Genomic DNA, 27876 nt, shown 5'->3' with positions numbered 1-27876 from the left:
TATGTGCAAAACTTCACTATAGTCATTTGTCATTCTCTGTAGCAATACATTTCCCAAACTTTCTTTCGTTTCAAGACAGGTAGGTTTTAAAATGTATGGTTTCTAAACATAATAGATATTTCCAGAACACGTGCCACAACTATTACAGCCTTATTATTCTGTAGCAGTGCTTAGAAAGAGATAGGAGGTGACACTTGAGTTGAACAGCTGAATTCCAAAGTGATACCACATTTTCTGTGCAATTTCAGAGGTTCAAAGTGTCAAACATCCTTGTGCAAAAAGCCACAAAACACTTATCTGTAATTAATTATAATGTATAAATGCACAAAACAACTAAGTAACATTTTTAATGAAATGTAACAGGTCTTCTTTCAGGTTACCTGCTACAGTACTTAACATAATTCTGTAATTTCTACAAAAAATTGGAGGCATAGCCAGTAATATAAATTCAGCCCTGCCGTTAATTTGAGAAGGCATAATCTAAGAAGACATAACTAACTACCCAGAATATATAAAAAGCAAAAGAAGTTATGTTGGTCCAGAACAACCCCCACCCCCCAGCACCACAATCCACAGGTGAGCAATATCATACAGCTACCTGTTAAGTGTATAAACACAGGAACACACTCACCACCTCCTCCTCCAGCACAGTCATGGTGAGGAGGAAGTATGCAAGCTTCAGCTTCCACTTTGAATTCTACTAAATTCTACCAGAATTTTTTCTTTTTAATTTTTGTAGAATCACTTTTAATTACGGTATACCAAAATTAATCAGTTTGTTGGTTTTGATGACGCCTGCTTAAAAAAAAATATGTTTAGGCAAGCTCACCTCATGTATGCAATTTTAACACTTAAAAATTGCTGGTTTTAGTTATATTTTGATAATTTTTATGTCAAAATGTTTTAAGATTTGATTTTATCTGTATTTTAAATGAGTATCTTATAGCACTTTGTGCAAACTTCATAGAGATTTTTGTCAATTAAGCAGGGTCTAAATCTTGGTTAAATAAAAATAAATAAAATAATTATGCAACAATGTGTGGTTAAGTGAAAGCTTCTAAACTACTCCTCGCAGCTGTACTAGAAGAGAAGGGAGGGATGAGCATATTAGCCAAGGTTAAATAACCATGGCTCAGCATGACATTTAAACACAGCCACTATATGAATTTATCACATCAATGTAATATACCAACAGTGTAATCTTATGTATATTTACTCAGAAGTAAGTGCCATTGATTTTAATGGGGTTACTCCCTAGGAAGCGTTAGGACTGCAGTGTAAGACTAGAATTCAGAGCACTGCAAACCATAGCTGTCAACTTACAGATTTGAAAATAAGGGACCAGCAGCCAAAATAAGGGACCTGCAGCCTCACCTGTTCCAGGCATTCCAGTCTTCCTGTCCTCCTGCAGTCTGGTCAAACTCATGCTGGTAGCTTCGAGAACACTGTCCAACCAACTTTGTAACCAGACGTTCAACTGAATAGAATCTGAATCACATGCACCACAAGGCCTATGCAGCCACAACTTAAGATGCCTCCCCGGCCTGGCTTTGCACTGCAAAGTTTGCAGCAGCACGTGCAACAAAATGGCGCCCAGCATTCAAAAAACCCCTCAGCTTGCATTAACTAGCCACACAAAAGGAATGCAAGCTCCACCCCCCCCCCCAGTCTTTCTTAGACTTCTTATTGGGTCAGCAACACAGCCAAGCAACACAGTTGGAGCCTCCCTCCTCCTGGCAGGGAGGGAGGGAGAGGAGCTGCTTCCTTTGAAATTTAAGGGACATCATTTAAGGGACATTTAAGGGACATCCATCAATAAGGGACAGCAGCGGGACATGGCGCTGGAATAAGGGACTGTCCCTTCAAATAAGGGACACTTGACAGCTATGCTGCAAACTAAAGGAGCAATATCTGTTGCACAGTTCCACAAGTAAACAACCAGCTTTTGTATAATCTGTATGCACTAGAGATGGAGGAAGTGACAAAAGAGTCCCAAGCTAAGCCGGTGGACAAGACTGCCAACTACCAGGGCACACGCCAGTTCCACAGTAGTAGAGCTAAAACAGAGGCCTGACTCTATTGCCAAGATGAAGGAGACATCAGCTCCTACCAGGAAGAGACAGGGAGTGTGGTCAAGCAGAGTTCCAACAAAGCCTGTAGCCACTAGTTCAAGGGTCAGCAAACTTTTTCAGCAGGGAGCCGGTCCACTGTCCCTCAGACCTTGTGGGAGGCCGGACTATATTTTGGAAAGAAAAAAAAATGAACGAATTCCTATGCCCCACAAATAACCCAGACATGTATTTTAAATAAAAGGACACATTCCACTCATGTAAAAACACGCTGATTCCCGGACTGTCCGCAGGCCGGATTTAGAAGCCAATTGGGCCGGATCCAGCCCCTGGGCTTTAGTTTGCCTACCCATGCACTAGTTCATAAGCCAGCCAGTCACCGACAATGAGCATCAGCTCTCAAACAACATGGGTTGGGGGGGGGGGAGATGATAATGGCCTCACAGGCCCTTCCATCTTAAATCTAAGGAAAAAAGCTAGCATCCGAAGAGTGGATGTGGTAACTCCACCCTACCACATGTAGCTAAATTGTGCATTGTCTGTGATAGGGGTTACATATCAGTTCACGGAAGACTACATGGGCATGCAGTTTTATTTTCTCCCTGCCAGGTTTGCTGCCTTGTACAAAAGACAAAGCTGTATAAATTATTTTTATTTTAGATCAGGTGTTCCTATCTACTTAAAAAAAGAAAAAAGGAAAAAAGCAGAACTACAGAATCAATCCAAGAGGATCCATTTGAAAACAGCAATAATATAAACTTTCAGTTACTATAATCACTAGTGTATATCCTCCACAAAGCATCCACAGAACAATACCAGAAAATATCAACATACCTGTTTTTTCTGAAGTTCTCAGAAACACCATGTCAGATGGAATTCGCTGATTCTGTTGGGGGGGGAAGTACAACATGTTTGTTATATATGTGTGTGTGCGTATAGAGAGGGGGGGCATTTAATTCTAAGGATTGAATCCCATATAGTCATTATGTTCATGGAACAGAATTACCCCCTCCTCTGTGTACCCCTGAACCCACCCAAATCTGTCAATTGTCCGATGGTGTTTCAATTCCCTTCCCCTTCTTTTCATTTTTTTAAACTATGTTTAACTTGCTAAACTATCAAAATGCTAAAGCTAAGTGGAGTTGATTTTGTCCTTAGCAAATAGGATAAAGGCACCGTTAGCATTTTGCCCATATCACAAGATCCATAGTTACAAATAGCAGACATTAAGTACAGTAAACATCAAAACGGCAGCACTAGTTTACGCTATCACTTTTCCTCCAACAGCCTTTAAGAATCAGGCATTTTAGACTGAGAACCCCCTCTGCACAGTGTCTTTGATCTCTGATCAAATAAATAGCCTTGCATTGCTGCTGTGAAGTATGTGTGTACACACACACACATAAACACAGAATGATGGGAAATGCAAACCTTTAGCGTTCTACAGAGAAATAACAGTAGAGCCTATTCCAACATCTAAGAAAAGCAAATGACATGCGAATGAGTGTAGAATCTCATTTCACTCCGTCAGATTTTTTTTTAAAAATGCTGAAATTTTATTGCATATTCTAAAACCGTCCAGATCCTTCCTATGTTGAACAAAAAGTATTTTTATATAGTAAGGTGGAAAGAGAGGGTACAGAAAAAATATAAATCTTACTGAAGAACATGAACTATATTGTATATTCAATACTTGTGAACCTACTATCTGCAAAACTGAGAGGAGAGGCAAAAGGCAACTTCAGAAGTCAATAAATCATTCCTTAAATGACAAACATAAAATCAGATGTGCTGTCTTTATATAGATTAACTATACATCTTTACAACTTCTCTTTTAATGTTGACATAAACCTTTTAGTCACATCTCAGGTTACTAGCGTTATCCTTTAAAACTGTTGCCCGTTAACAAGCTGAAGCTTTGACAAAAACGCAGCTCTCTCACACACCACCAGACATAATTAATCTTACCATCCTCATTACAATGGCAGGATACCAATAAAAACAAGTTCTCATATTTGTCAGTTATGAGTTCCAATTATTTGTCTTTGTAACAAATGTAAATATTTAATATTATAAAATCCTTCATACTGACAACGGTTGAAAAACATCTACTTTAGATTTGCTAAAATGAAATAAACAAAATAAGCCCTACAATTTACTCCAATTAATTATTTGGAAGCATATCCAGCTGCAACATTGCTGGAGCTATGCAAGTGGGGACCCAATCGCCCTGATCACCCTTAGACAGGAGATCATTGCAAGTTTTATGTAATAACAAGGCATTATCAAGATTTTAAATGTGTTCTCTTGTATCCTTTGTTCAGGGTTATATGACTGGATGAATCCCAAACTGGAATTAAGATTGCCGGAAGAAATATCAACAACCTCAGATATGCAGATGACACAACCTTGATGGCAGAAAGTGAGGAGGAATTAAAGAACCTTTTAATGAGGGTAAAAGAAGAGAGCGCAAAATATGGTCTGAAGCTCAACATCAAAAAAACGAAGATCATGGCCACTGGTCCCATCACCTCCTGGCAAATAGAAGGGGAAGAAATGGAGGCAGTGAGAGATTTTACTTTCTTGGGCTCCATGATCACTGCAGATGGTGACAGCAGCCACGAAATTAAAAGACGCCTGCTTCTTGGGAGAAAAGCAATGATAAACCTAGACAGCATCTTAAAAAACAGAGACATCACCTTGCCAACAAAGGTCCGTATAGTGAAAGCTATGGTTTTCCCAGTAGTGATGTATGGAAGTGAGAGCTGGACCATAAAGAAGGCTGACTGCCGAAGAATTGATGCTTTTGAATTATGGTGCTGGAGGAGACTCTTGAGAGTCCCATGGACCTATCCATTCTGAAGGAAATCAGCCCTGAGTGCTCACTGGAAAGACAGATCCTGAAGCTGAGGCTCCGATACTTTGGCCACTTCATGAGAAGAGAAGATTCCCTGGAAAAGACCCTGATGTTGGGAAAGATGGAGGGCGCAAGGAGAAGGGGACGACAGAGGACGAAATGGTGGGGCAGTGTTCTCGAAGCTACCAACATGAGTTTGACCAAACTGCAGGAGGCAGTGGAAGACAGGCGTGCTCTGGTCCAGGGGTCACGAAGAGTCGGACACGACTAAACGACTAAACAACTACAACAATGGGTGACATCCAGCAGTGCCTGTTTGACTGCAATGGGCTTCTGACTGTGCAACAGGACTTTCTCTTTTTCTGTTTTCCCCTTGAGCCTCACTGTGCACCTTAAAAAGCTGATCTGGAAGGTTGGCATACCTTCCAGAGCAGATGGAGGGCAGGCTGCTGGCATAGCATTAAATAATGCCCATTAACTACCTATTCAGCTTGAAACCTGCTCTGTGTCAGGAAATCATACAACAAGCAAAAACTTTAAGAGCTCTTATCTGTAGTGTGTGTGTGTGTCCCCAATCTAAAAATATTTTAAAGTACCAACCTTTTCCACTATGATGAGATCGCCAACTTGAATGTCTGAGCTTTTAACTTGCACTTTACCTTTAAATAAATAAAAAACAAGTCAACATAAGCAATAATCAAGAAATCACAGACACATTTTACTCCTATGCTGACTTTTGTCGGAGTTTTTTATCAAACAAATGTTTTTAAAAACCATTAAGAAGCTTACTTAAATACAACTAGCTTTAAAATAACTGTAACATCAATATAGAATTAAATCTCTGGGAGAAATTTTGGAAGAATGATTTGAAATTTACTGCACGCTATACACTGAAAGAGAACTATATGAAAATGATTCATAGATAGCATTTAACTCAGAGTCGATTGGCTAAAATGTACAAAATCGGAATCGGATTTGTGTTGGAAATGTAGAGAAGTAGAAGGAACATTTTTTCATATGTGGTGGGCAAGCACATATTGGGAAATGATATATAATGAGATGAAAAAATGTTCAAAACAAAATCCCCCCCCCTAAAAAAGAGCCTTCATGGGCCATATTTGACAGGTAAAGGTAAAGGGACCCCTGACCAATAGGTCCAGTCATGACTGACTCTGGGGTTGCGGTGCTCATCTCGCTTTATTGGCGAGGGAGCCGGCGTACAGCTTCCGGGTCATGTGGCCAGCATGACTAAGCCACTTCTGGCGAACCAGAGCAGTGCATGGAAACACCGTTTACCTTCCCCCCAGAGTGGTACCTATTTATCTACTTGCACTCTGACGTGCTTTCAAACTGCTAGGTGGGCAGGAGAAGGGACAGAGCAACAGGAGCTCACTCCGTTGCGGGGATTCGAACCGCCGACCTTCTGATTGGCAAGTCCCACAGCACCACCCGCGTCCCTATTTGACAGGTAGGCCCAAATAAATTATGATGTCAAGTAGAACCAATCTTACCAAAAAGCAACATTTGGTGCCAAACGCAAACCCAAACAACTAAACCCACTGATTTCCAGCAAAAGCAGTTCCACTTGGGAATTCTGACGGAACAGTGAGATGAAAAACCAATTTGGTACTTGAAATTAATTTTCTTCTGCAAAAAAGCAGTTCTTGGTTGGTGCAATGGCCGTTAACACCAAGAAAACATACACTTATTCTTCAATATTAATGAAAATAAATTATAGTAAACATAGCATTACTCTGAGTGTCACGGGAAAGGCAGGTGAGTTAAACATTTAAATGAGAAACACTTATTAATACCTATTAATATGGGAAGTCTTGAAATTCATCCTCCTATCTGAAAACCTAAATTTGGCATCCAGAATACAGCTGACTCCCGAACGTATCTCAGATACTATTTATTCCCAATCATCCTGTGAACATCTTGCATGTCTACAACTTTGCTTGAAAACTACAAAGTATCATGCATGTATCCCAATTCTAAATACTTGTGTTTTTACTAAATAAGTACCATACTGGGTAGACCCCATCTCCACTTCTGTGAAGTATTGCTCATTGTGGGGGGATAGCACTTAATGCCTCGTGATGTTGGTCTCTTGATTTATTCTCAGAATATGCCTTCCTGCCCCAAAATTCTAATTTCTCACAACACGGTAAGAGTTGTAGTTATGAGAGTGAGACTTCTGTTTTACTAAAAAGCTTCGGTAAAATCATGTATTATCAGACTGCTGCTCTGAAGTACAGAATGTGTAAATTTATCCTTCATAGCATAGTGCACTTTTTTATGAATGCGGTAACAGGGACAGTTGTTTCCAATGCAAATGTACAAATTCAGGTAAGTTTTACCCTACGCCCTCTTGTTTGCAAGGGGGCTGGTAGAACATACTTGAGCAATAAAAACGATAATTTAAAACCTTAAGATGTCTATAAACAATTCTCCTTTGACTATTAGAACCAGTAGTCATTTGATAACATTTCAGAAAACATACAAATTATATAATATTACAACTTTGGAAAGACAATTTGAGAAAAACATCAAATGCTATTCATTGAATAAATTATTTTTGCAAACTATTTTTTCCTTCTAAACACATCTCACTAGCTAAAAACACTCTTCACCATCTGTGTAATTGCCAATAAAAAAGTCCAAAGCTGTCAGAAGTGACTGCATATCGAAGCTTTATAGTCCACCAAGGCGCAAGCCTTTGCCTAAAGCCGTATTGTGGAACTAGAACACAATTAAGTGTCTATCATAATTCATTACACTTGAATGGCTCAAGAAGATTGCAGTGGAGTTAAATAAATATAATCTTAGTCTATGAATGCCAACAAAAGATGTCCACAAACAAGGTAAGCAAAATTATGCAAATGCTGTAGTAGAAAGAATGTTAAGCCTCCTTTCAACATTTCTCTTCAAGATACTGTCTCTGTTTTGGTTAGTTAACCTGGTTCAAGTAAATAAATAAAAAATCCAAAAATGTGCTTATCGTCAAAAAAGCTAAACCTCCAGTTGTTTTCGAATCTGCATCCTGTCCTTCCAGCTCACAACAAAATTATCAAGGAGGTTCACATAAAAAGAAGATGACAATTTTCTAAAACAAGCTGTTATATTCATGCAAAGCTCTGAAATTTTGGGTCAAGAAATTGAAGCAATGGGAGATCAATAGAGGAATTAGGACAGGAGCAAATAGAAAGCAGTAATTGGTGAGAAACTGACCAGGTACTGAAGAATAATAAACCTACAAAGTGCTCTTAGCCAAGAAACGTCAGTAACTGTGACAACTGTCAAATTTTAGAGACGCAAAAGCATAGTGTCACCCAGAGGGGGAGATATTAATAGTCATGCCATTGTAGCAAGGGTATTCCAGTCCAAATGATTTTGGAATCTAGGACACTCATTTTGCAGGTTTAGTAAATAACCATACGATTGATCCCAGAATAATGGATCACATGAGTGTAAACTCTTGGGTGGGATATACCATATATACTTGAGTATAAGCCGACCCAAATATAAGCCGAGGCACCTAATTTTACCACAAAAGACTGGGAAAACTTATTGACTCAAGTATAAGCAGGTTCACCACACCACAAACCTGGTGGTGGCGGCAGCGGCGGAGGAAGAACAAGCAGCCCAAAAGGGCTGCTTTCAGGCTGCTCGTTCCTCCGCCGCCAACAGCGGCAAAGGCAGAGAAGGAGGAAAGAGCAGCCCGAAAGGACCCTCACTCGAGTATAAGCTGAGCGGGGCTTTTTCAGCATAAAAAATGTGCTGAAAAAGTCAGCTTATACTTGAGTACCTACGGTATGTACCTGTCAGTAATAGTGGCTGTACTTCCATTTTAATCAGAAGAGCCATGGCAACAGTACTAAGACTGTTCAGAGAAGTTACTGTACTGCTTAATGCTGTAACTATTAAAATAGCTATATTGATCTATGATTCTTTGTGAGACCTATAGCTGGTACAGCATATACTAAATGCCCATTAATTACAATACTACCTATACGATGTGGAGGAATGTTGGAGTTTCATATTAAAGACAGCCACAAGGAGCACCTTCCAACATACAAACTGCCCCTGCAGTAGCTGCATTCCAACATAACAATAAGCTGAGAACCTTGGTTTAATAAACCATCCTGTATATGAGCTGATGCACCTGGTCCAATCACACCCACTTTGATCTTCCCTTCATGCAAATGAATATACAAACCACAAAGAGAATAGCTTAGCATTATGTCTGAACTGGAACAAATAACTTGTTTCACCATGAAAAGCCATGAGAACTAGCCAGCCTTAAACCAAGAGTTGCTTGTTTATGAATCTTAACTTGTTAGGGAGAAACAAACCACAATCCTGGGTTTGGACATAATGTTAAGCTACTCCCTTCCCTGTTTGCTTACCTGCTTGTACAACCAGCAGTGATAAGGCTGCATGTACAAGCAAGCAGCTAATACACAGTAAGGTCTATAAAGCCAAGTTTCTTGGCTTATTGGTACATGCGAACATGGTCACTGAGGAAATGCTGTCCGTGCTACATCTGTCCTAGGTCAGACAGACATCACTAGACTTTACCCCAATACCCTTAGTAAAAACAGCGTGCACACAAATGAGCTGGGAATTGGGAAAACATACTTCTGCTGGTTTTCTCCAGAAACACGATTGCAGGATGGAACTCTCATCATCAACGAACTTGCTCAGTTCAGGCGCACAACAAAAGCACAAAGGGAGTGGGGACATAAATTTAATAACTAATAACAATAAATAATAACAATATGCATAAGGGACTGATTGGGGGGTAGAGGAGAAGAGAACTTGCAAGCGTCTAGGCAAGGAGCAGAGAGGGAAAAATACTCTCTCTTCCAAGGATGGCATAAGTAGAGGACTATAAAACATGAATTCCTGGCATTGCCTTTTAAGAACTAAGGCATGAACTTACCTTGTTATGCATCATGAGGTTATGAAAGTTTATGAAAGTTTTACAAAAGATGCCATTCCTGGGGGAACAAAATTGTTTTTAAACAAGTGTGACCTTCCATTCCTTTCTACTCATTTGCAGTCATTCTTCCCTCCATCTGCTGTTATTTCAGAACAAAGGAAAAGGGAATGCATCACCATTGCTGAGCCATTGCCAAGGCAACAGGACCAATGCACCCTGCCTTGCCATGCTTTGGTAAGTTGCACTGCTTGCAGTTCTATGTAGCAACTTTCACCCCAAATAAGTTATTGTCATACAGTGCTGCATGTGACTGGTTGGAATAGAAGGGGGAGAGAGGCTGAAAGTAATGTACAACAGATGGACAGAGTGCACATTTGGATACATATTTGACTAGGTATCCATAGACACATTCTGCCCCTACTAGTCAAATGAGCACAACTGGGTTTTTGTTTTTTTAAAAGATATTTATTGAGTTTTTCCACCTTTATACATTAAAAAATCAAAAAGAAAAAACAAAAAAGTTAAAAACACATAAAGTTTACAATCCTTATTTTCAATAACATATTTCCCTGACTTCCCCACACCTCCCCTTCTTATATTCCAATTCAAATTGTTAATTCAACAAGTTCTTGTCCCCAATTTTTGACCTTTTTATATTTAATTCATTTAAAAAAAACAAAAACCAATTTTAACTTATAAACATCAGTATTTAAACATCAGTGCTCATTCTTAAAACTTTTTTCTAAAGTCGACCCAAATTCCCTTCCACGAATTCCCCAATTTTCATACTAATAACAAAACAAAATAAAAAAAAAGATTATTATTCTGCACCCTTTGGATTCCCAAACCCCACCCCACCCCTTTCCCGGTTTCAATCCCCAACAAATGTCCATCAGTCTTAGTCTACTATCAGCCTGGAGACCTCACGTCCGAGGCTCTTAATTCTCTCTCAATTCCTCTCTGCCGGTTTTTTTGGTAGTCCTTAATATTAAACACCAGATCTCGGAGAAGCTCTGTCCCGATAGGGTCCATATTTCTTCCAGCCAGACCTCCATACTTAAAAGTGGAGCCTGAATCTTGTTTCTTACTCCTTTTAAGTCCAAATGTCCCAAAAGCTCCAACTTTCACCTTAATCAAATTTGTAATCCATAGGTCTTCAGATCTCCACATAAGGAGATCTCTCCATTCTTCAATCTTCAATTCAAAACAGATTTTCATCATCCAGTACTTATTTTCCTTTGTAGCCATCATGTCAGGCCTCTGGCTCTCCTTCGTCATCTGCAACATTACATCTCCTCCTTCCTTTTCCTCAGAAACAACATATATCTCTTTCTCCACACTCTTAAATCTTTCAAGTTTCTCTTCTTGTCCAGCTGCATGGACTTCATGAGTCAAGTCCTTATCAAATTCAATGGATTTGTTTACTGTTAAGTCCAGAGTTGCAACATTTGTAGCCAAAACATCAATTTGGCCTTGTAACTTTCCCAAGAGAAGAAACACTCTGTCCAATTTAGCTTGAATATTTCCTCCTTCAGCCATTCTTGTAATGTCCCAAAATCCCCTCTAGAGGGATTTTGGTTACTTTATCTTCCTTCCAGTTCAAATCCAAAAATCAAGTTAGTTTGTATCAGTTCTTCCTTGTTTTCAACAAAATATAACCAAATTGTAGCAAATATATCCAGCAGAGATAGCAGAAACAAAGTTCTCTTTTTCCTTCTTGACAGCTAATTTGACAGCTGTCAAACTCTTCTATATCTCCTCAACAGGCTCTCTCGCGGATCACTCCCGGGTCCGGGGGGGTGGGGTGGCACTTCAGCTCTCAAAATTAGCTCTTATCCTCCAGTGAAATTACTTATACTGCCAAATCGTGAAATTAATGTCTTTTACCCAATAAAGAAGAAGAAATTCTCTCGACCTTAGTTAGCTAGTCCTTGCTTTAGAACATTTATAAGACGGGGAGACGGACTTCCTGTTTGCGCCTTCCCCGATCGTGCCTAATTAAAAAAAATATTTTTCTTTACAAATCCAATTTCTGTATTACTCACGGGTTGTTACTTTTAGAGTCCAATTGTTCACAAGAAGAAGTCAGCGCTCTCCAACCATGGCATGCGGCTTCACTCCGCAGGAGAAGCAGTCGACTCTCAGCACCGCGCCGCTCACCCCGTCCCCCGTTCCGAAGCCTTTAAAAAGGCTCCTTCGCGGGTCGGGGGGGCGCAAATGGTGCCCGCCGAGTCACCAAGTTCACAGACTTCAGCGCCTGTGATTTCTGAGGGTCCCCGCGTCGCCGCAGCGGCAAGACCCGGATCCTGTGGAGCCGATTCCCTCCGGAGCTCGGAGGGAATCCGCCAATAGCCGATGGCGCTAACCCGGAAGTCCGAGCACAACTGGGTTGTGTAAGAGGGTGTTTTCCAACATGCAGAGAGGGAGAGCAAGCCTACATGAGTGTTCCACCCTGAACTGGCCCATTAGGAGCCATAAAATCTCCTGCAATACTAAACTATCCTTTGTGGAGATCAGAAGGTTTTCAGAAAGTGGCAAACTAAACAGTAACATAAAAATGTAGCAAGCCACAATTAAGAGATGATAGAAAATCTCTACATACAGAAAGAATACTCAATACATGAAGCCATGAAATAAAGAAAATAAGCAGTATAAGCTTCAACAAAAGGCATCATTTAATGGAAATTTACAAGCAGAGTTTTAGTTAATAGTATTCATTTTTGTTCCAAAGGCTAGCCATGGATGAATGCATATGATGATTTCAATGTATACATAACAGAGGGAAAATGGAATGTTAATTATTGTTATATTAAACACCAAATAAAATTAAAATCTATTCAGCAGTTTTACCAAATATATTGGCTTATTCTTTGAGTAAGATCAACACAAGAGAGAAATGTATGCTGTATTTAACATAACCTTTTGCCTTTGATAGTTTCATCTTTGAAGAATCTAGTGCAGACATGCACAACCTTTGAGTTAAATGCAATCCATGATTCATACATTGTTTATTTCAGGCTATAATGCCAGCATTTTAAAAAGAATTTATACAGCACTCTTTAGAGAATTTTGGCATATGTATTTTACGTGTGATGAACTCATATTCTTATGCCTTATTCAAGTGATAGCGATTAACATATAATTTCCATCAGTTATAGCTAGTGGTAGTCTTGTTAGTTTCCCTCAGTAAAATCTACTAGGCCAGCATAATTTGTGACCCACTGCACTGAATGAAACCCACCAACCATGTATGGCAACCTTCTATTTGCTGCCTGCCTAGAATTACAAACACAGGAGATTGTTAAGCACCGAACAGGCCACAGTATATGCTAATAGGCTGTGTTTTTTTGGTTGGCCATAATTTGGAGGTGTTGTTTAAAGAAATAGTACTTCACACAGACCAGAAAATATGAATGCTATTCATGATTCACAGGGAAAAAAAGTTTGCCAACCTCTTATTGTAAGCTTGCTATATAATTGAGAGTTCATTTCCTTGTCTCGCTGGTAACGACGAAATTCATCAACTGCCTCTCGTAGCACTGTGACAGCCAAAACAAATCCCTGTTTAAAATATAACAAACATTTCCCGAAATGGAAAATATTTCTATTAAAATCCACAGATAAGAAAAGCATGCGCTTTATATTTCATTTTAGTAGGACTGTTTGGAGTTTTGTTGTGTGTTTTCTTCCCTTTTGCCAAGGCCATTCCAGAACAGCTGAGGAAAATTTGAGACATAGCCAATGATTTCTGGAAACATTTCCAAAACATGTGATAAAACTATTGAACAGGCTCTCATCACAAGAACAAAATATAGTACCCTCCACTCAAAGCAATTTTCAGATAAATTCACATCTAAAAGGCAATGGGATGGTTCATATGCAACAACAAACTGTGGGTGTGTAGCTGTGTTAACAGAGCTGATAGGGCCAATGCACACTGGCACCCCACTCTCTCCTTTCCTGGTTCAAGATACATCATAGTTTTCCCTTCTCTGCAGCTTCAGTTTGTGCCTGCTCTGCAAATCAGGAGCAAACCCTGGTTTTCAATTCTTATTTAGAGAGCAAGCACAAACCAAAGATGACTTGCTTCAAACCAGGAAAGGAGGAAGGGCATTCCAAGCTCAAGAGAGGGGGAAGCATATGAGCCAAAGGTTCAGGCACATAACACCAAAGCATGGTTTTGATGTTACAGCTGCACCAACCCATGGTCTCCAAGACATGAAGCTGAGGTGCATGATAAAAATCATCAAGCACGCTTACTTTTAAATAAAGGTTGAGATGTAACAAGAGAAGACTAATCTCCTAAATGAGTTTTTCTTTTTGCCTTGAAGGTGGGTAACTTGACTTTGGTTAAAAATTATAGTGAGCCAAAACGCAGTTATTTAGGAGTAAGTTCCATGGAATCAATTACTTCCAAAAATGTACTGAAACATTTGTTTTTAGCTGCATATACTAGATCAGATATACCAAACTTTTGGACTATGTGCCACATGTAGACCTTATAGCATTTTTTTCTGGAGTAGTTATAAAAAAAGTTTGGCCAATTCCCTTTGAAAATAAAATCAATAACCAATGTTAAATGTAATATCCTGGCTATAACCAGATACTTCCAATGTTTTTAGACAGCATAGGTAGAATCGTAGTTCTTAAATTATAGAACATACAAGTTGTAACTTTTTATTATAGCTAAAAGTATTATTATTTTTTAAAATGTGCTTAGTTTTCCCAGACACACACAGGTCCATTTAACATGAGAGTCACATTTCTTTTGATCTGACTCTGTTCAGATATAACACGTCATTAAAGAGACCAGGAGTTACCCTGCAATTCCTCTCCTTTCCTCACAAGTTGTATTCTCTTTTGCTCCTTTCTCATTCAAAATCCCCCACTAACTATGGTCAAAACCATAAGTATCTGAAACTAAATAGACTTCAGCGTCTGGTTCAAAGCCATGTCGTTTGACATTAGCTCTGAAAAGAGAATGGAGATCATTCACGTGAGAAATGGGAGAAGCATGGAAATCAGAAGAATACTCCTGATCTCTAACCATTAAGAAATAGGAAATGTTTCTTTTGCACTGAGCGTCTTTCATGTGTGGTAGAAGCTAGTGTGGTGGAAGAGCGCCACAGAGCTGATCCCCAAAGCTGCTGTCAGGGACTGGGATGGGACAATGGCAGAGCTGGGCTTCATGAACACAACAGCAGAGCCAATCTTGTGCTCTTGCCAGCATATGTGCACAGAACCAACATCACTGCCACTGCTCTTTCCAGGTAAGCTGCCATGCCCATCAGTGTTAGGAGACAGTTCAATACAACCACACTGGCCATGTGCACACAAGCTCATAAAAGAAATATATATATATATAGTTGTATAGCATTTTTGATTACCAGAGGAGCCCAATAGGTGTAGAGGTAGCCTATTTTCAGCGCTGGTACGAACTGTGAGCAGGAGACTACGAGAAAATAAAGATTCAAGAAAAACTTGAATTGTTCATATAAAACCTAAAAGTGAAAGAAAAAAGAAAAACCAGGAAATGGTGCTTTCAAAAACATTTCCAGTATGCAGAAACTTTTTTTATGTAACAGGAACTTTAATCACAATTATAATCAATAATAGTTTCTTTTCCTTTTTTTGAGTGCTGCTTTCAACATGGCTTGAACTATCTCTACTAACACAGAAAAATCAATCAATAGTAACATGAACATTTAATGATGATGACTATTCCAATATAAAATATTAAATAGAAAATTCATCCATAATATAGGCATTATAGTATCTAGCATTTATTGTAGCACTACAGAATGTTCATTAGACAAAACATGTATTATCTTAGCAATACTTAGCAATACAATAAGCTCATAAGCGGAGTTCAAGAATGTAGAGGAGGATATCCTTTACAGGAGCCCAGACACTAATAAGGGGCACCCTGTAATTTAGCAATGGGGGGAGGGTAAGTGTTTGGTGGTTACTAATAGAATCATAGAATTGTAGATAGTCAGCAAGCTTCGCTAAGAATTGTTTTCAGGCTAGATATTTTGTTAAACAAAACTAGCACACGAGGAAGGTTGGGTAACAGTGTGAGCCATAGAAACTTTTAAAAGTTTAGAAGTATAATTTCAAAATTAAGAGAGAAGCATTTTTTCATGGCTCATGAAACTGTATGCATGGAATGGTACTGTGGTGTGTATGTAAAGGTAAAGGGACCCCTGACCGTTAGGTCCAGTCGCGGACGACTGGGGTTGTGGCACTCACCTCACTTTATTGGCCAAGGGAGCCGGCGTGCGTACAGCTTCCGGGTCATGTGGCCAGCATGACTAAGCCGCTTCTGGCAAACCAGAGCAGCACACGGAAACGCCGTTTACCTTCCCACTTATTTATCTACTTGCACTTTGATGTGCTTTCGAACTGCTAGGTTGGCAGGAGCAGGGACCAAGCAACGGAATCTCACCCCGTCGCGGGGATTCAAACCGCTGACCTTCTGATCAGCAAGCCCGAGGCTCTGTGGTTTAGACCACAGCGCCACCTGCGTCCCAAGTGGTGTGTATGTAGGAGAGGCCAATGCTACTCATCCTCAAAAAATGTTTGAGCTTCTAAAAGATACTTCAGTTATATCTCCATAATATGGATGGGGAACTAACCTGAGAAAACAGTGATTTGATTAATGTTCTCTAAATTCATAGCTAAAGTGAGGCCACTATTCAATAACAAATGTGATAAAAGAACAACTCCAGTATTGCCTAGCCATTAGCATCAAGAGTAATGAATACAGAAAAGAAAAGTATATAACCTTCCAAAAAGAAAGTTATGATATAAGAGGAAACAGTATGCATATAATCAAAGTGATACAAAATAGTTGCTCTGGATTGTACTGTACAATAAAATCAGCATAATATAACCTGTCACTCTACTATTATCCCTAGCTACTCTCCCCACGGGAAAAATGTTAATATTGTAATTTATTTATGTTTAAATACATTTCCTTTTTTTAATATGAAAATAAAGAATGTTACCCCAAAGTCTGCATGTGGGTAGAATGCAAACACAGTGCATTCAAATGTAAGCTCCAGACAAACCAACGTATTATGGAAATTTCAATACAAGGGAAATTCAATTGGTTTAGCAGTTATTACTGATTTACAAGTATGTATACAAATGCTAAGAGGTACGCTACAGAAATACTGTGTTTATATTTACAATGAAACTTGATTATTCTGTTCTAGAATGTTTAAATTCTTATATAAATTAATCTCAGCAGGGTAACAATATTTCCTCCCTCACCACTAATTAATTTAAAATCCCAGTTAGTATCAATTAATAGCTCAGTAATTTGCATTCATACTAAAGCCAGAATAGGATTCCAACTGTGCAATTACAAAACGCTTTCAAACTATTCCATTTCCTAAGGAAAAGTTTAAGAAAAAATATTCCAAGAGTAATAATGCATCTGGACTATGCTGTGCCAACAGGTGTTCACAAATCATGGCTGATCTTTGCAGGCATCGGGACTCTGCCTAAACCCCTGAAACACACATTGTGCATTTAACTACAGTAATCAATGTCTAAATGTATACTTAATGACCTTTAGGAAAACGTTCAGTGTAAATAGAGAAAATTTTGGTTTCATGCAATGAAGATGAAAATATTTGTCTGCATGAAAGCAGTTGACATTAATACTCTGAAAAGAAAACACATTATGGAGTCCACATTATGGACTCACTTTTTCTTTTTAATAAAGAAGGGGTTATAAGTAATATCCTTGTATGTGCCAGCTAGCTGAATAATGTTGGTGGGTTAGGGGGAGTGTAAGGAGAGGGGGGGAAAACCAGTGCACAAGGTTTACAAAAATCTGCATTCTTACTGAAATTAAGAATTGAAAGACGCAGCATTCTTGTCAACAAGTAACCAACAAGATAATTTATTACTGTGGAAAAAGGCACAGTATATAATGGCCTGTTTATTTCACACTCATTGAAACACCTCTCCCTCAAGAGTTACTTTTCAGTCAAATATTAAATTAGAAACTAACAAGGCTGGCTATCCAAAGAATCAATGCTAAAGTCATAGAATTTACTGAAATCAGTCAAAGAACAAAAAAATAAAGCCAAACTGTGCCCTTTTGTGATTTGCACAAAATGTATTACAACAAATTATTATTGTCAGTGTTGAAAAGAATTCTACATCCTGAAATCCATAATAAGCCAAAAGAAAATCTGAAGAGACAGAACATTATTTTAAACTGGATTTAGTTAATACAGGGTTTTGTTATATGCCTATAAAACATATAATAGCCAACACCGTATAAAGGTTTCTTACATAAAAACAATTGCTACATTTATGGGTGTTTTTGTAATCTGTACCACTAGCCATACTGGGGAATTAACTTTCCAACCACTTATTCTGCATTTAAAGTCAACACTCTGTGAGGAACATTTCAACAGAGATGTGAAAAACAAAAAAACAGAAATAGGAGGTTGGTTTACTTGTGAGCTCAAAATAAGGGAAAATATTTATCCCTCTCTCATTAATGCACAATTTAGTGCCACTAGGTAATACACAGCTTTAAAACTGCAAAAAAGCAATATTAACTCTTAAAAAATTCTTGGATAAGGAATGAATGTGAGTAAAGACTATGTATATGGATTTTAGCCCTGCTATGTTATTCACATTTTATACTTAATAACTGATTACCAAATACTAAATACATGTTCATATATAGCATTAATGTATACAAGCCACAAGTTTACCCAATTAAAAAAATGAAGACAAATGAACACACAAAGTGAAATATCTTGGAGTGTGGATATCAGCGAAAAATATTAACCTATATAAGGATAATTATGAGGTCACTTGGAAGAATATTAAGAAAGATCTTGAAATCTGGGAGAGATTGGGGTTATCTTTTCTGGGGAGGATAGCAGTTATCAAAATGAACGTTCTCCCCAGAATGTTATTTTTGTTCCAAACCATTCCGGTACTAAAAGGTCTAAAGCAGTGTAAAGAGTGGCAAAGAGCCTTAGCGAGATACATCTGGCAAGGCAAAAGACCACGAATAAAAATGAAAATATTGGTGGACAAAAAAGAAAGAGGGGGATTCTCTCTACCGGATCTAAGTTTATATTATGAAGCGGCGTGTTTATTGTGGCTGAAGGATTGGATAAGATTGGAAAATAGGGACATCTTGGACTTGGAAGGTTTCGATAACAGGTACGGGTGGCACTCGTACCTGTGGTACGAAAAGGTGAAAGTTCATAGAGGCTTTCTAAATCATATTTTTAGGGGACCACTATTCCAAGTATGGGAAAGAAATAAAAATATATTGGAAAGGAAGACACCTTGGTGGATTTCACCAATAGAGGTGTTAACTATAAAAGAAATAAACATGGAAGGGAAGAATGCCACCTATGAAGAACTAACTTGGAAGACAGATCAAGGGATTAAACTTAGACCATATGAAGAGATCAAAAATTTATTTACAGGGTGGTTGCAATACCACCAAGTAAATGATCTGCTAAAAGAAGACAAAAAGAAAGTAGGATTTGAAGATAAAAAATCTAAATTTAATGTAGAAGTTATAGAAGGTAAGAACAAAACACTGTCAAGGATGTATGATATTTTGCTGGAGTGGTATACAAAAGATGAGGAGGTGGCTATGACTAAGTGGGCGATAGATACTGGATATAACATCGACTTTGAGAGGTGGTTGGAACTATGGAACAAGAATATGAGATTTACGGCATGCACGGCACTAAAGGAAAACCTGTGGAAAATGATCTACAGGTGGTATCACACACCAGTGAAATTAGCGAAGATTTATAAGTTGAAGGATAAAAGATGCTGGAAATGTAGAGAGGTAGAAGGTGACCTCTACCATATGTGGTGGTCGTGTTGCAAAGTGAGAGGCTTTTGGGAATTGGTTTATAATGAACTTAAAAAAATCTTGAAATATACATTTCCCAAAAAGCCAGAAGCTTTTTTGTTAGGAATGGTCGGTAAAGAAATTAAAAAAGAAGACAAGATCTTGTTTCTATATGCTACGACAGCTGCAAGAATTATGTTAGCACAAAATTGGAAATTAGAAGTAATACCCAACATAAGTGATTGGCAGGTTAAAATGATAAATTATGCTGAGCTTGATAGAATATCAGGAAGATTAAGGGACCAAGACGAACAGAAATTTCATGATAATTGGAAGAAATATTTAATGTATATGGAATCTAAATCTCAGGTGACACTGGCGGGGTTGAAATAACTCTAACAGCGGGAAAGGCCTATGTAAAAGAGTTAAAAAGTACGCGACTATATAATTTATTCGATACTTACCAAAGGAGTGGAGGGAAGTCCAAGGCTCAGTTGAGACTAACTCAGTTATGTATTTTATTTATGATTTGTGATGTGGATATAATTTGTATAAGGTATGTGGTGGACTTTTTGTTTATGTTTTTCCTGGATATATGTGCAAATATGAATAAAAATTTATAAAAGCGAAAGAAAAAAATGAACACATGAAGCACTTTCACTTCTCTACACTTCGCCCTTTGTGTTTTGCACAAAAAATGTTAACGGGACAATCCTATACAGGTCTACTCAGAAGTTGGTATTACAAAGGTCATAGGAGCTCACTTCCAAGTAAGATAGCATAGGAGTGTAGGCTACAGACAGGTCTTTTTCTACTCTTGTGTTTACTTTGACCTGAAGGTACATACAATACAATGCAATGCTTCCAGCAAGGGAACAATTTGAAGTCAAATTTATACAGCCTTCAAATCGACACACATTTTACTAAGAGGTCATTTTACATGTACCTATCCTGAATCATAAGATTAAAAATATTCATTAACAGGTATTTTAAATCACCCAAAACCTGTAGGATCAATCTAATAAAATTTTGACACTTAAAACTATTTTTTGTCTTTGCTGGAAGATTTAATCATATGCTTATCTTTCCTACTAAAATCAATGGAACATAAACATGCTTAACTTTATCTGGATCATGTCATATAATCGTGTCTTAGAACTGGTGTGTCCAATGTGACGCCTGAGGCCACAATGGCACCCGTGAAAAGCTTCCCCTCACTCCCCCCTTCACCACTAGTTATCTTCCCCCTCTCCATACAGCTTGGAAGTCAGCAGATATTAGTCTGAAAAATTACAGTCAAGATGGGGGCTTGTTGGTATTTCCTCTTTCCGCTCACTAGCCTTCCATGCTGAGATTGGCCCTCCAACAGATAATGTGGGAGGGGAAACATTTTTTTAAGAAAAAGGTAAGGTGTAGGAGATGTGAGACCCAGGGGGTATGGAGAGAGAAAGGAAGAATGGAGCAGCCAATCAGATGGAGCAGGGTAAAAAAAGAAAGGAAAGAAGGAATTGAGTATGTGTCAGAGTGTACGGGGTATGTATATTTGTTTCCTCCCATCTTTTCTATGTGTCTCTTCCTTGCTTGCTTGCTTTCTTTCTCCTCTCTTCTCTGGGTTTCTATGTCTGTTTCCCCACCCCAGGGTCTGGAGGTCTGTGTTTGCCTTTTTTCTCTCCTTATCTCTGGGGGCCTGTTTTGGGCATTCCTCTTCCCAGCTTGCATCCCTCTCAGTGCCCAAGAAACACACGCATGCGGTGGGAATGAGGAGAGGGCACTCCCTACAATTTGTGACAGTTCAAGCTCAGAATGGCAACTTTTTGAAAATTCCAGATGTGCCCACAGGCCCAGAAATAATCTGCTTTAGAAGATTAACTGTATTTATTGTTGGGTGTTCTCTTATTATGCTGTGTTATTGTTTTCCTCCCAATGTTTCATTGTGCCCTTGTTTTTTTAAAGAAAATATATACCTGTGATCTTTTGATGAAGGGTGGTAGACATAGGCGCCGACTCCATGGGGCTTGAGGGGGCCCGAGCCCCCTCAAAAATTCGTTTGGGGGGGCTCCGCCCCCCCAATAATCTCCGGCGCCCCTCCAGCAGAGCGCCATCGCCGCCCCTCCCCCAGCCCAAAATGCACAGGGGGGGCGGGCTGCATGCCTCCTGCCCTCCCTCCCGAGCAAAAGCTCCACCCAATTTCCTTTGGAGCTGATTAATAGGCGCAGCACGCTCTCCCCTATTCGCTCACGAGGAGGCGGCGCCACTTTATTTGCATATTCATGAGCTTATTTATTATTCATGAGCTTTCCCGGGCCCCCCCAACATTTTTTATAAGTCCGCGTCGCTGGTGGTAGACAAATTAAATAAAAACAATACCTAAAAATAATTTGCCAGTCTCTGCTCCTCACAGGTAATCATCACTGATCCCACTAATCACTTTAACCAACAAGCACATTTCTCAGTGGGAAAAGAGGATTGCCTGAACTTCAAATAAGCATGAAACGATTGCACAACTTATCATTCAAATGATTTGTTTTAAAATATTGTAAGACATACAATTTATAAGGGACATAAACTAAGCCCACCTTTAAGGAATCATTAGTAGCCTTACCCCAGGTATAAATGTAAAGATATTGTATTTTTGATTTTTTATAGCATTTCTTGGATATTTTTCTTCGCATTTTTCAGGACATCCAAGCCATACTGTGCGTGCTTTGAGTTCTTTCTTTCTCCGGCAAATGTTTATGAGCCAATCACAGCAACTGCAAGGAAAAAGAAAGCTATGCTTTAAATGTCAGTATAGTATATTCAGCTTGCTAAAAGGAAAGCAGTGGTTCTTAAAGAAACTCAATGCAACTAACAGATCTCATATGCCTATTTTTTATTTTTACAGTATTTGTAAACAGAGTCATGTCCACAAGCTTCCTGTGTATTTTAGGAGTGGTGCTAGTTCTGTCTTAACAACGTTGACTGAAAAGCAGTTCCATAAATTCAGGGCACAAAGCCTGGTTTTTACTGAGTTCAGCAACAAAGCTAGGGAAAGGATGCATTGGATCTCTGGCACTGTTTTCCTAGGCTTTCCCTCCCCCATCCCATGCACTCCCGATAGCACCTCAAATATGCTTCAAAGGGCTCCTGACCTTCCAGGAAAGCTTATTGGAGTGCAGGCTGCTGCCATCAGCAGAGGAAGGCTGAAATGCCACTGCATATATATGTGGCACTTTGCAACTCGGCCAGCAGCTATAGTGGACAGAGTATAGGATTACTATTTTTTAAAGAACACCGCAAGATAAAATGTAGCACCTATATGCTTAGGAAAGCTGCCCTGGTGGTCATAATCTATATAGAAAAGAACTGCTTTATTGCTTTGATGCAGTACTATAGATTTTAATATGTGAATTATTCAGTTTTGTTTGATTAATTTTAATTCTTAATAATACAACAAATTAAAGACTTTCAACATCTCTTTGTGCTTTCAATTACAAAACAGAATATTTTGAGTGAAGAATTGTTCATGAATTGGAAGGCTGACTCGGGTAACAACTATTCCTTCCCCTTAGGCAGGTGCCAAAACCTTCATCAGCTTAGCAAACAAATTACATATGTTTGAACAAAGTTTGGCACTGCTAAACAGTGGTGATGCCTGTGATAAAGGACTGATTGGCACCTAGAGATAAGTACACTTTAAGCCCTCAGATGCAATGAGGTCTCCACTGATGGAAATAATTATAGATTTTGACAATTCAATTTTAAGTATTTATTGCAAGCAAATAGGATTCAATACTTTCAAGACGTGGATATCAGCAAGCCTGTGTCCATCTGAAGCAGAAATCCCCATCAGTTGGTATACAGAGGCTGCTGCATGCCTTTTGCGATCATGTGCCTTTTGCCCGCAAAACAGTAACAAAGGCTCCTCTATGCAAGTCAAAGCATACATAGTTACATTCAGAGAAACATTTGGAAGAAATAATCTAAGGTTAGTATTGAGTTTAGAAATAAAACATTTACACAACTGTTGCTAACAAAGGGTAGTAATGAGACCTATTGCTTAAAGAGCATTTAAAAAATATACTTTGAGTTATGGGGAATGTAATTTTTAGAGGTTGCTGTTAATATTTCTTATCAGACATTCACCATAAGGTCCTAGGGTGAGTTGCAACAATTAAAAATATATACCGTATTGGCCTGAATATCAGCCTCACTTTTCCCAAATTCCGACCATGAAAAGTTAAAAGTGCAGCTTATATTTGCAACCTTATGGTATGCAGCCGGGAGCATGGGGCAAACAGCACCAGGAGTGCGGCAAAGCGGTGCCCGCCCTGTGCATAGTCCCTCGTCCTCTCCCCCAAAGCCCGGGAAGGGAGAGAACGAGGAAGGGTAAAGGCCACCAGCAACGCAGCGTGGCTCCCCCCCTGTATGCAGACAGGAGCAGCAAGGAATGGAGTCCGTCCCCCCCAATTTTAAAAGTGCAGCTTATATTCAGGTGCGGCTTATATTCGGGCCGATACGGTATATTAAAAACAGTTAAAGCAGATTACAATAAAAAGGATAGGTTGGGTGCTAAAATATATATCAAAAGTGTCAAAGGCCAGAATGAAAGAAGTGTGCCTTCAGCATATGATGAATACTACACAACAAAGGTACCAGACTCACATATGTGGACAAGAAATTGCACACCTTAAGACAGAATGCTGTCTCCCATACTGCTACCCCCTGAACTTCTGAGCCCCCAAACACCACATCCAAGACTACCTCTGCCAGCTCAGTCTAGAAGGCTGTAGTGTAGCAGGGCGGATGATACACTATCATCCCTGTTCTGATCCAAGACCACAAACAATTCCTTGAACCCAAGAACAGTGTGGATTGGTCTCACTGCGAGGGAGTTTGAATTTCTATCGATGATGATGGCAACAGTCCTTACCACCACTGCTGGCCTGGAGCGGTCTTACACTGCATAAGCAGGCAGACTCAGCTGGGTCAGCGTAGGATATGGATTTATAGATTTGTTTAGTAAAGTTATCAAGCCCTTCCAAAATATAATTTCTTGTTACCACAGACAATGTATCAAATGACACGCAAATTCAATTTGGATCAACCCAGCCATGACACAACTATCACCTGATACCCAATATAATAGCTAAATGCTTTGGATGGGAGAACCAAATACTTTTGCTCGCATTCTAACTATACATTGAGTTTCCTTTTCATCTAATTTTAAAAAAAAAGGGTTTTAGACAAAATCACACAATTTCAATTTATATAGACAATGGAATTTTTTAATTAAATGTGCTATTATAGAAAAGATGCAAGGACCTACTTGCTATAACCAATAGTACAAGAGAGAAGGCTGTTGTGTTGTTTTACTACTTACCTCTCTCATCTTTGTCTCATGTACACATATATATTTCCAGTATAATTAAAGTTAACAAAAACTCTGGAGAGCATAATGAATAGCAGAATAGATTTTGTTAAAGTTTAACTTCTTATTGTAATAAAAATCTGTATAGTAACATTGTTTTTTCCTAAAAACAGAAAAAGTACCCTAGTGGCACTGATTAGAGATGTACTTAAAAGAATAGCAATTGTTGAACAAAACTGGTATAGATCTTACTATTTTGCATATGAAATACGTTCTGCCAAGTCAAAAGCTGAACTTAAAAAACATTTTAAAAAAACTTTCCAGCCATTCCCACTTGTACTCATTTTCAAGCTTAACTAAAAGGAAATTACTCAGAACATTTTTTTTAAAAAATCAAAAAGACAATAAAAGACCCTATATTGGCATACTCAGTCCAAGGATAAGCTATTCTTTATTAAATTCTAAATAGCAAGAACTACATCTACGAAGAAAACATACTGTAATTAATGTACTCAACGGGTAGCTTTGATAATCAGGCCTAAAGCGACACAATAGTCATGTCATTCTTAAAAGATCAGCATTTTCCCATGCTTCTGAACAACAAATGTGTTGCAGATTAACTGAAAGTGTACAGGCCATCTTACAGTCCAAATTAATTCGAGTATTTGATATCCCCTTCATTTCATATGGAAATGTTCAACCGCACCATTTTCACAGGGACAAAGTAGTGTGTCTGTGGGTATATACACATATATATCAGAGAGAACTGCAATGTACATCTCATGAGAAAGAAATCAATCTAGTCCAAGGAACTCCAGAGTATTGATCTATGTGCATTATACTTTCACAAGCTAAAAGAGAGTGTCTAAATTAAAAATGGAAGAAATAATTACAACTAAAAATGAGTTAGCTTTCAAAAGCTTAACATAGCATATTCAATTAAGTTTTATTCAGAGTAGATGCAGGGAAATTAATGGACCTAACTTAGTCAAGTACTTTCAATGGGTCTACTCTGAGTAAAACTTAGTTGAATACTATTCATTGGTTATATTTTTCTGAAGGCATTAATTGTATTACAGATCACTGGAATCAAGCACACAGGAATTCTGCCAATTCTGAGAAAGCTACTGTGAACATAGCTACTGTGCTTAACAAGCTTAAAGAAGAGAGAGCTTGATATTTTGTTGTTTTTGACACTGTAAGGATAAATTTGGGCAGATACTATAGAGAGGAAACCAAATAGTGCACGGATCACAAAATTTGCATGACAGATTTAGACCCCAACTGATTCTAATAATAACAATAAACAGCAGCTCAGTTCTCAACTTTTAAACAAAGCTTAATGAAAGCTGAAGTGCAATACTGAAACTTCTATAAGTAAAGATGGCTGATTTGGTTTGCGTCTAGACAACATTATGACATCAGCATCAGAGGCCCTAGACATCGGGCTTCAAAATTCAGAAGAGCTATATATTTGGCTACTTTCACAAAGTATATTAATAACTGTTTTTTGTATAATGTATTGTATCATGTGAGCTATTTGGTTCTCAGAATCAGCACCCTCACTGACACTGTAATCACAGTTCCTGAAGCAACAGAGCCAGAGTTATCTATGAGCAAGTGAATAGTGATGTTCTGCTTCTTCTACATGCAAAAGACAAAAAGTAGTACTGCAAAAGAAGTCCATACTAGAATTACAGACGTGGTCAAATAATTAATGCATCCTGTTTTGCATGATGTTCTCCTGGCTTCTTCCCATCACTTGTAAAACTTTTAATGAGATGCCCTGCCTCTCAACTAGCTGGGGCTGATGGGAGATGTAGTCTGAAACATGGAGGGTACCAGCTGAGGAAGGCTGGTGTACATATTTGTTATGTGCATTTAAGAGAGGGGTTTGTAATGTAGAGTGTATATGCAGTATCTGCAGTAGATGTCTGTGTACATTCCAGTTTGTAACTAACTTTCCATTAACCCTATGGTTGGTGAATGACAACACTTTTAAGTGCTGGCTCAGGCTCCATCAACAAGACATGCAGCTTCTTCCAAGCAGTCCTCAGAAATTGTGCAGGGTAGCAGCAGATTCTTGGGTATAAGAAATATACCGATCTTTGTCCTTAGCATTGTTCCTAAAACCCCAAACCTAGCATACTGTGCCTAGCTCTACCATCTAGGTCACTCTCATTACAGCTTTTCACTGCCGTCAGCGCTGAAGTATATATATGACAAAGCAAACTAAATTGATCAATATATTTTTATTTAATTGTTCTATATAGCCTCCCCCAAACAGAAACGTAAAAGTCAATAGATTATACGAAAGTACCTGAAAAAATGTGGGGGGGCCCCCAAAGCTAATGACTATGGTTGCAATTCTGAGCACATGCAAATGTACAAATCTTTAGCACATTACTAATTACGGCAACTTTTTATTGTGAAAAAGTGTGTTTAATATAAGTCTAACATGAGAGAGCTCTGACAATGCAAGACTAATTTCCTCAAGAGACTCTGCTAAAGTCAAGCATGAGAGTTCAACACAAGAGGTTTATAAATGACAGCAGAGTACTGGGAGATAATTCTAACTTGTATTCACTCTAGAGTCATCAGTTACATGTACTTTTTAACCTTTAAAGCTGAAATGTTAACTTATCATCAGTTAATGAATTTACGTTTCCCCCTTCACCAACATCAATCAACTCAAGATATTACCCACCGTTAGTGAATTAGTGTTAAGGCTCTCGGGAACATCATTGAAAGGGTACTGCCATCTCTCTTTACAGGTCATAAAAAATAAGTTAGGAATGA

The 27876-nt window shown here is 38.6% G+C and overlaps 1 protein-coding gene across 6 annotated transcripts in view; it reads right to left on the bottom strand.

Moving 5' to 3' along the window:
* ATP9B (ATPase phospholipid transporting 9B (putative)) overlaps positions 1-27876 on the bottom strand; it is a 118446-nt gene that overhangs the window by 79360 nt on the left and 11210 nt on the right. For 2 of the 6 annotated variants that reach the window (XM_053396685.1, XM_053396686.1), the window contains exons 3-7: positions 22330-22480; positions 15259-15372; positions 13324-13432; positions 5527-5585; positions 2904-2955 (exon numbers count right to left, since the gene is read on the bottom strand). In XM_053396685.1, the coding sequence (XP_053252660.1) occupies positions 2904-2955; positions 5527-5585; positions 13324-13432; positions 15259-15372; positions 22330-22480 (485 nt within the window). Of the gene's footprint in view, positions 1-2903; positions 2956-5526; positions 5586-13323; positions 13433-15258; positions 15373-22329; positions 22481-27876 lie in introns of those variants that run through there. The other 4 variants (XM_053396687.1, XM_053396689.1, XM_053396688.1 and 1 more) reach the window with 4 other exon arrangements.

The sequence above is a fragment of the Podarcis raffonei genome, chromosome 7 (assembly GCF_027172205.1).
Source record: "Podarcis raffonei isolate rPodRaf1 chromosome 7, rPodRaf1.pri, whole genome shotgun sequence".
Classification (NCBI taxonomy): Eukaryota; Metazoa; Chordata; class Lepidosauria; order Squamata; family Lacertidae; genus Podarcis; species Podarcis raffonei.
Note: the sequence above shows the minus strand (reverse complement) of the source record. Positions and strands in the feature narration are given on the sequence as shown.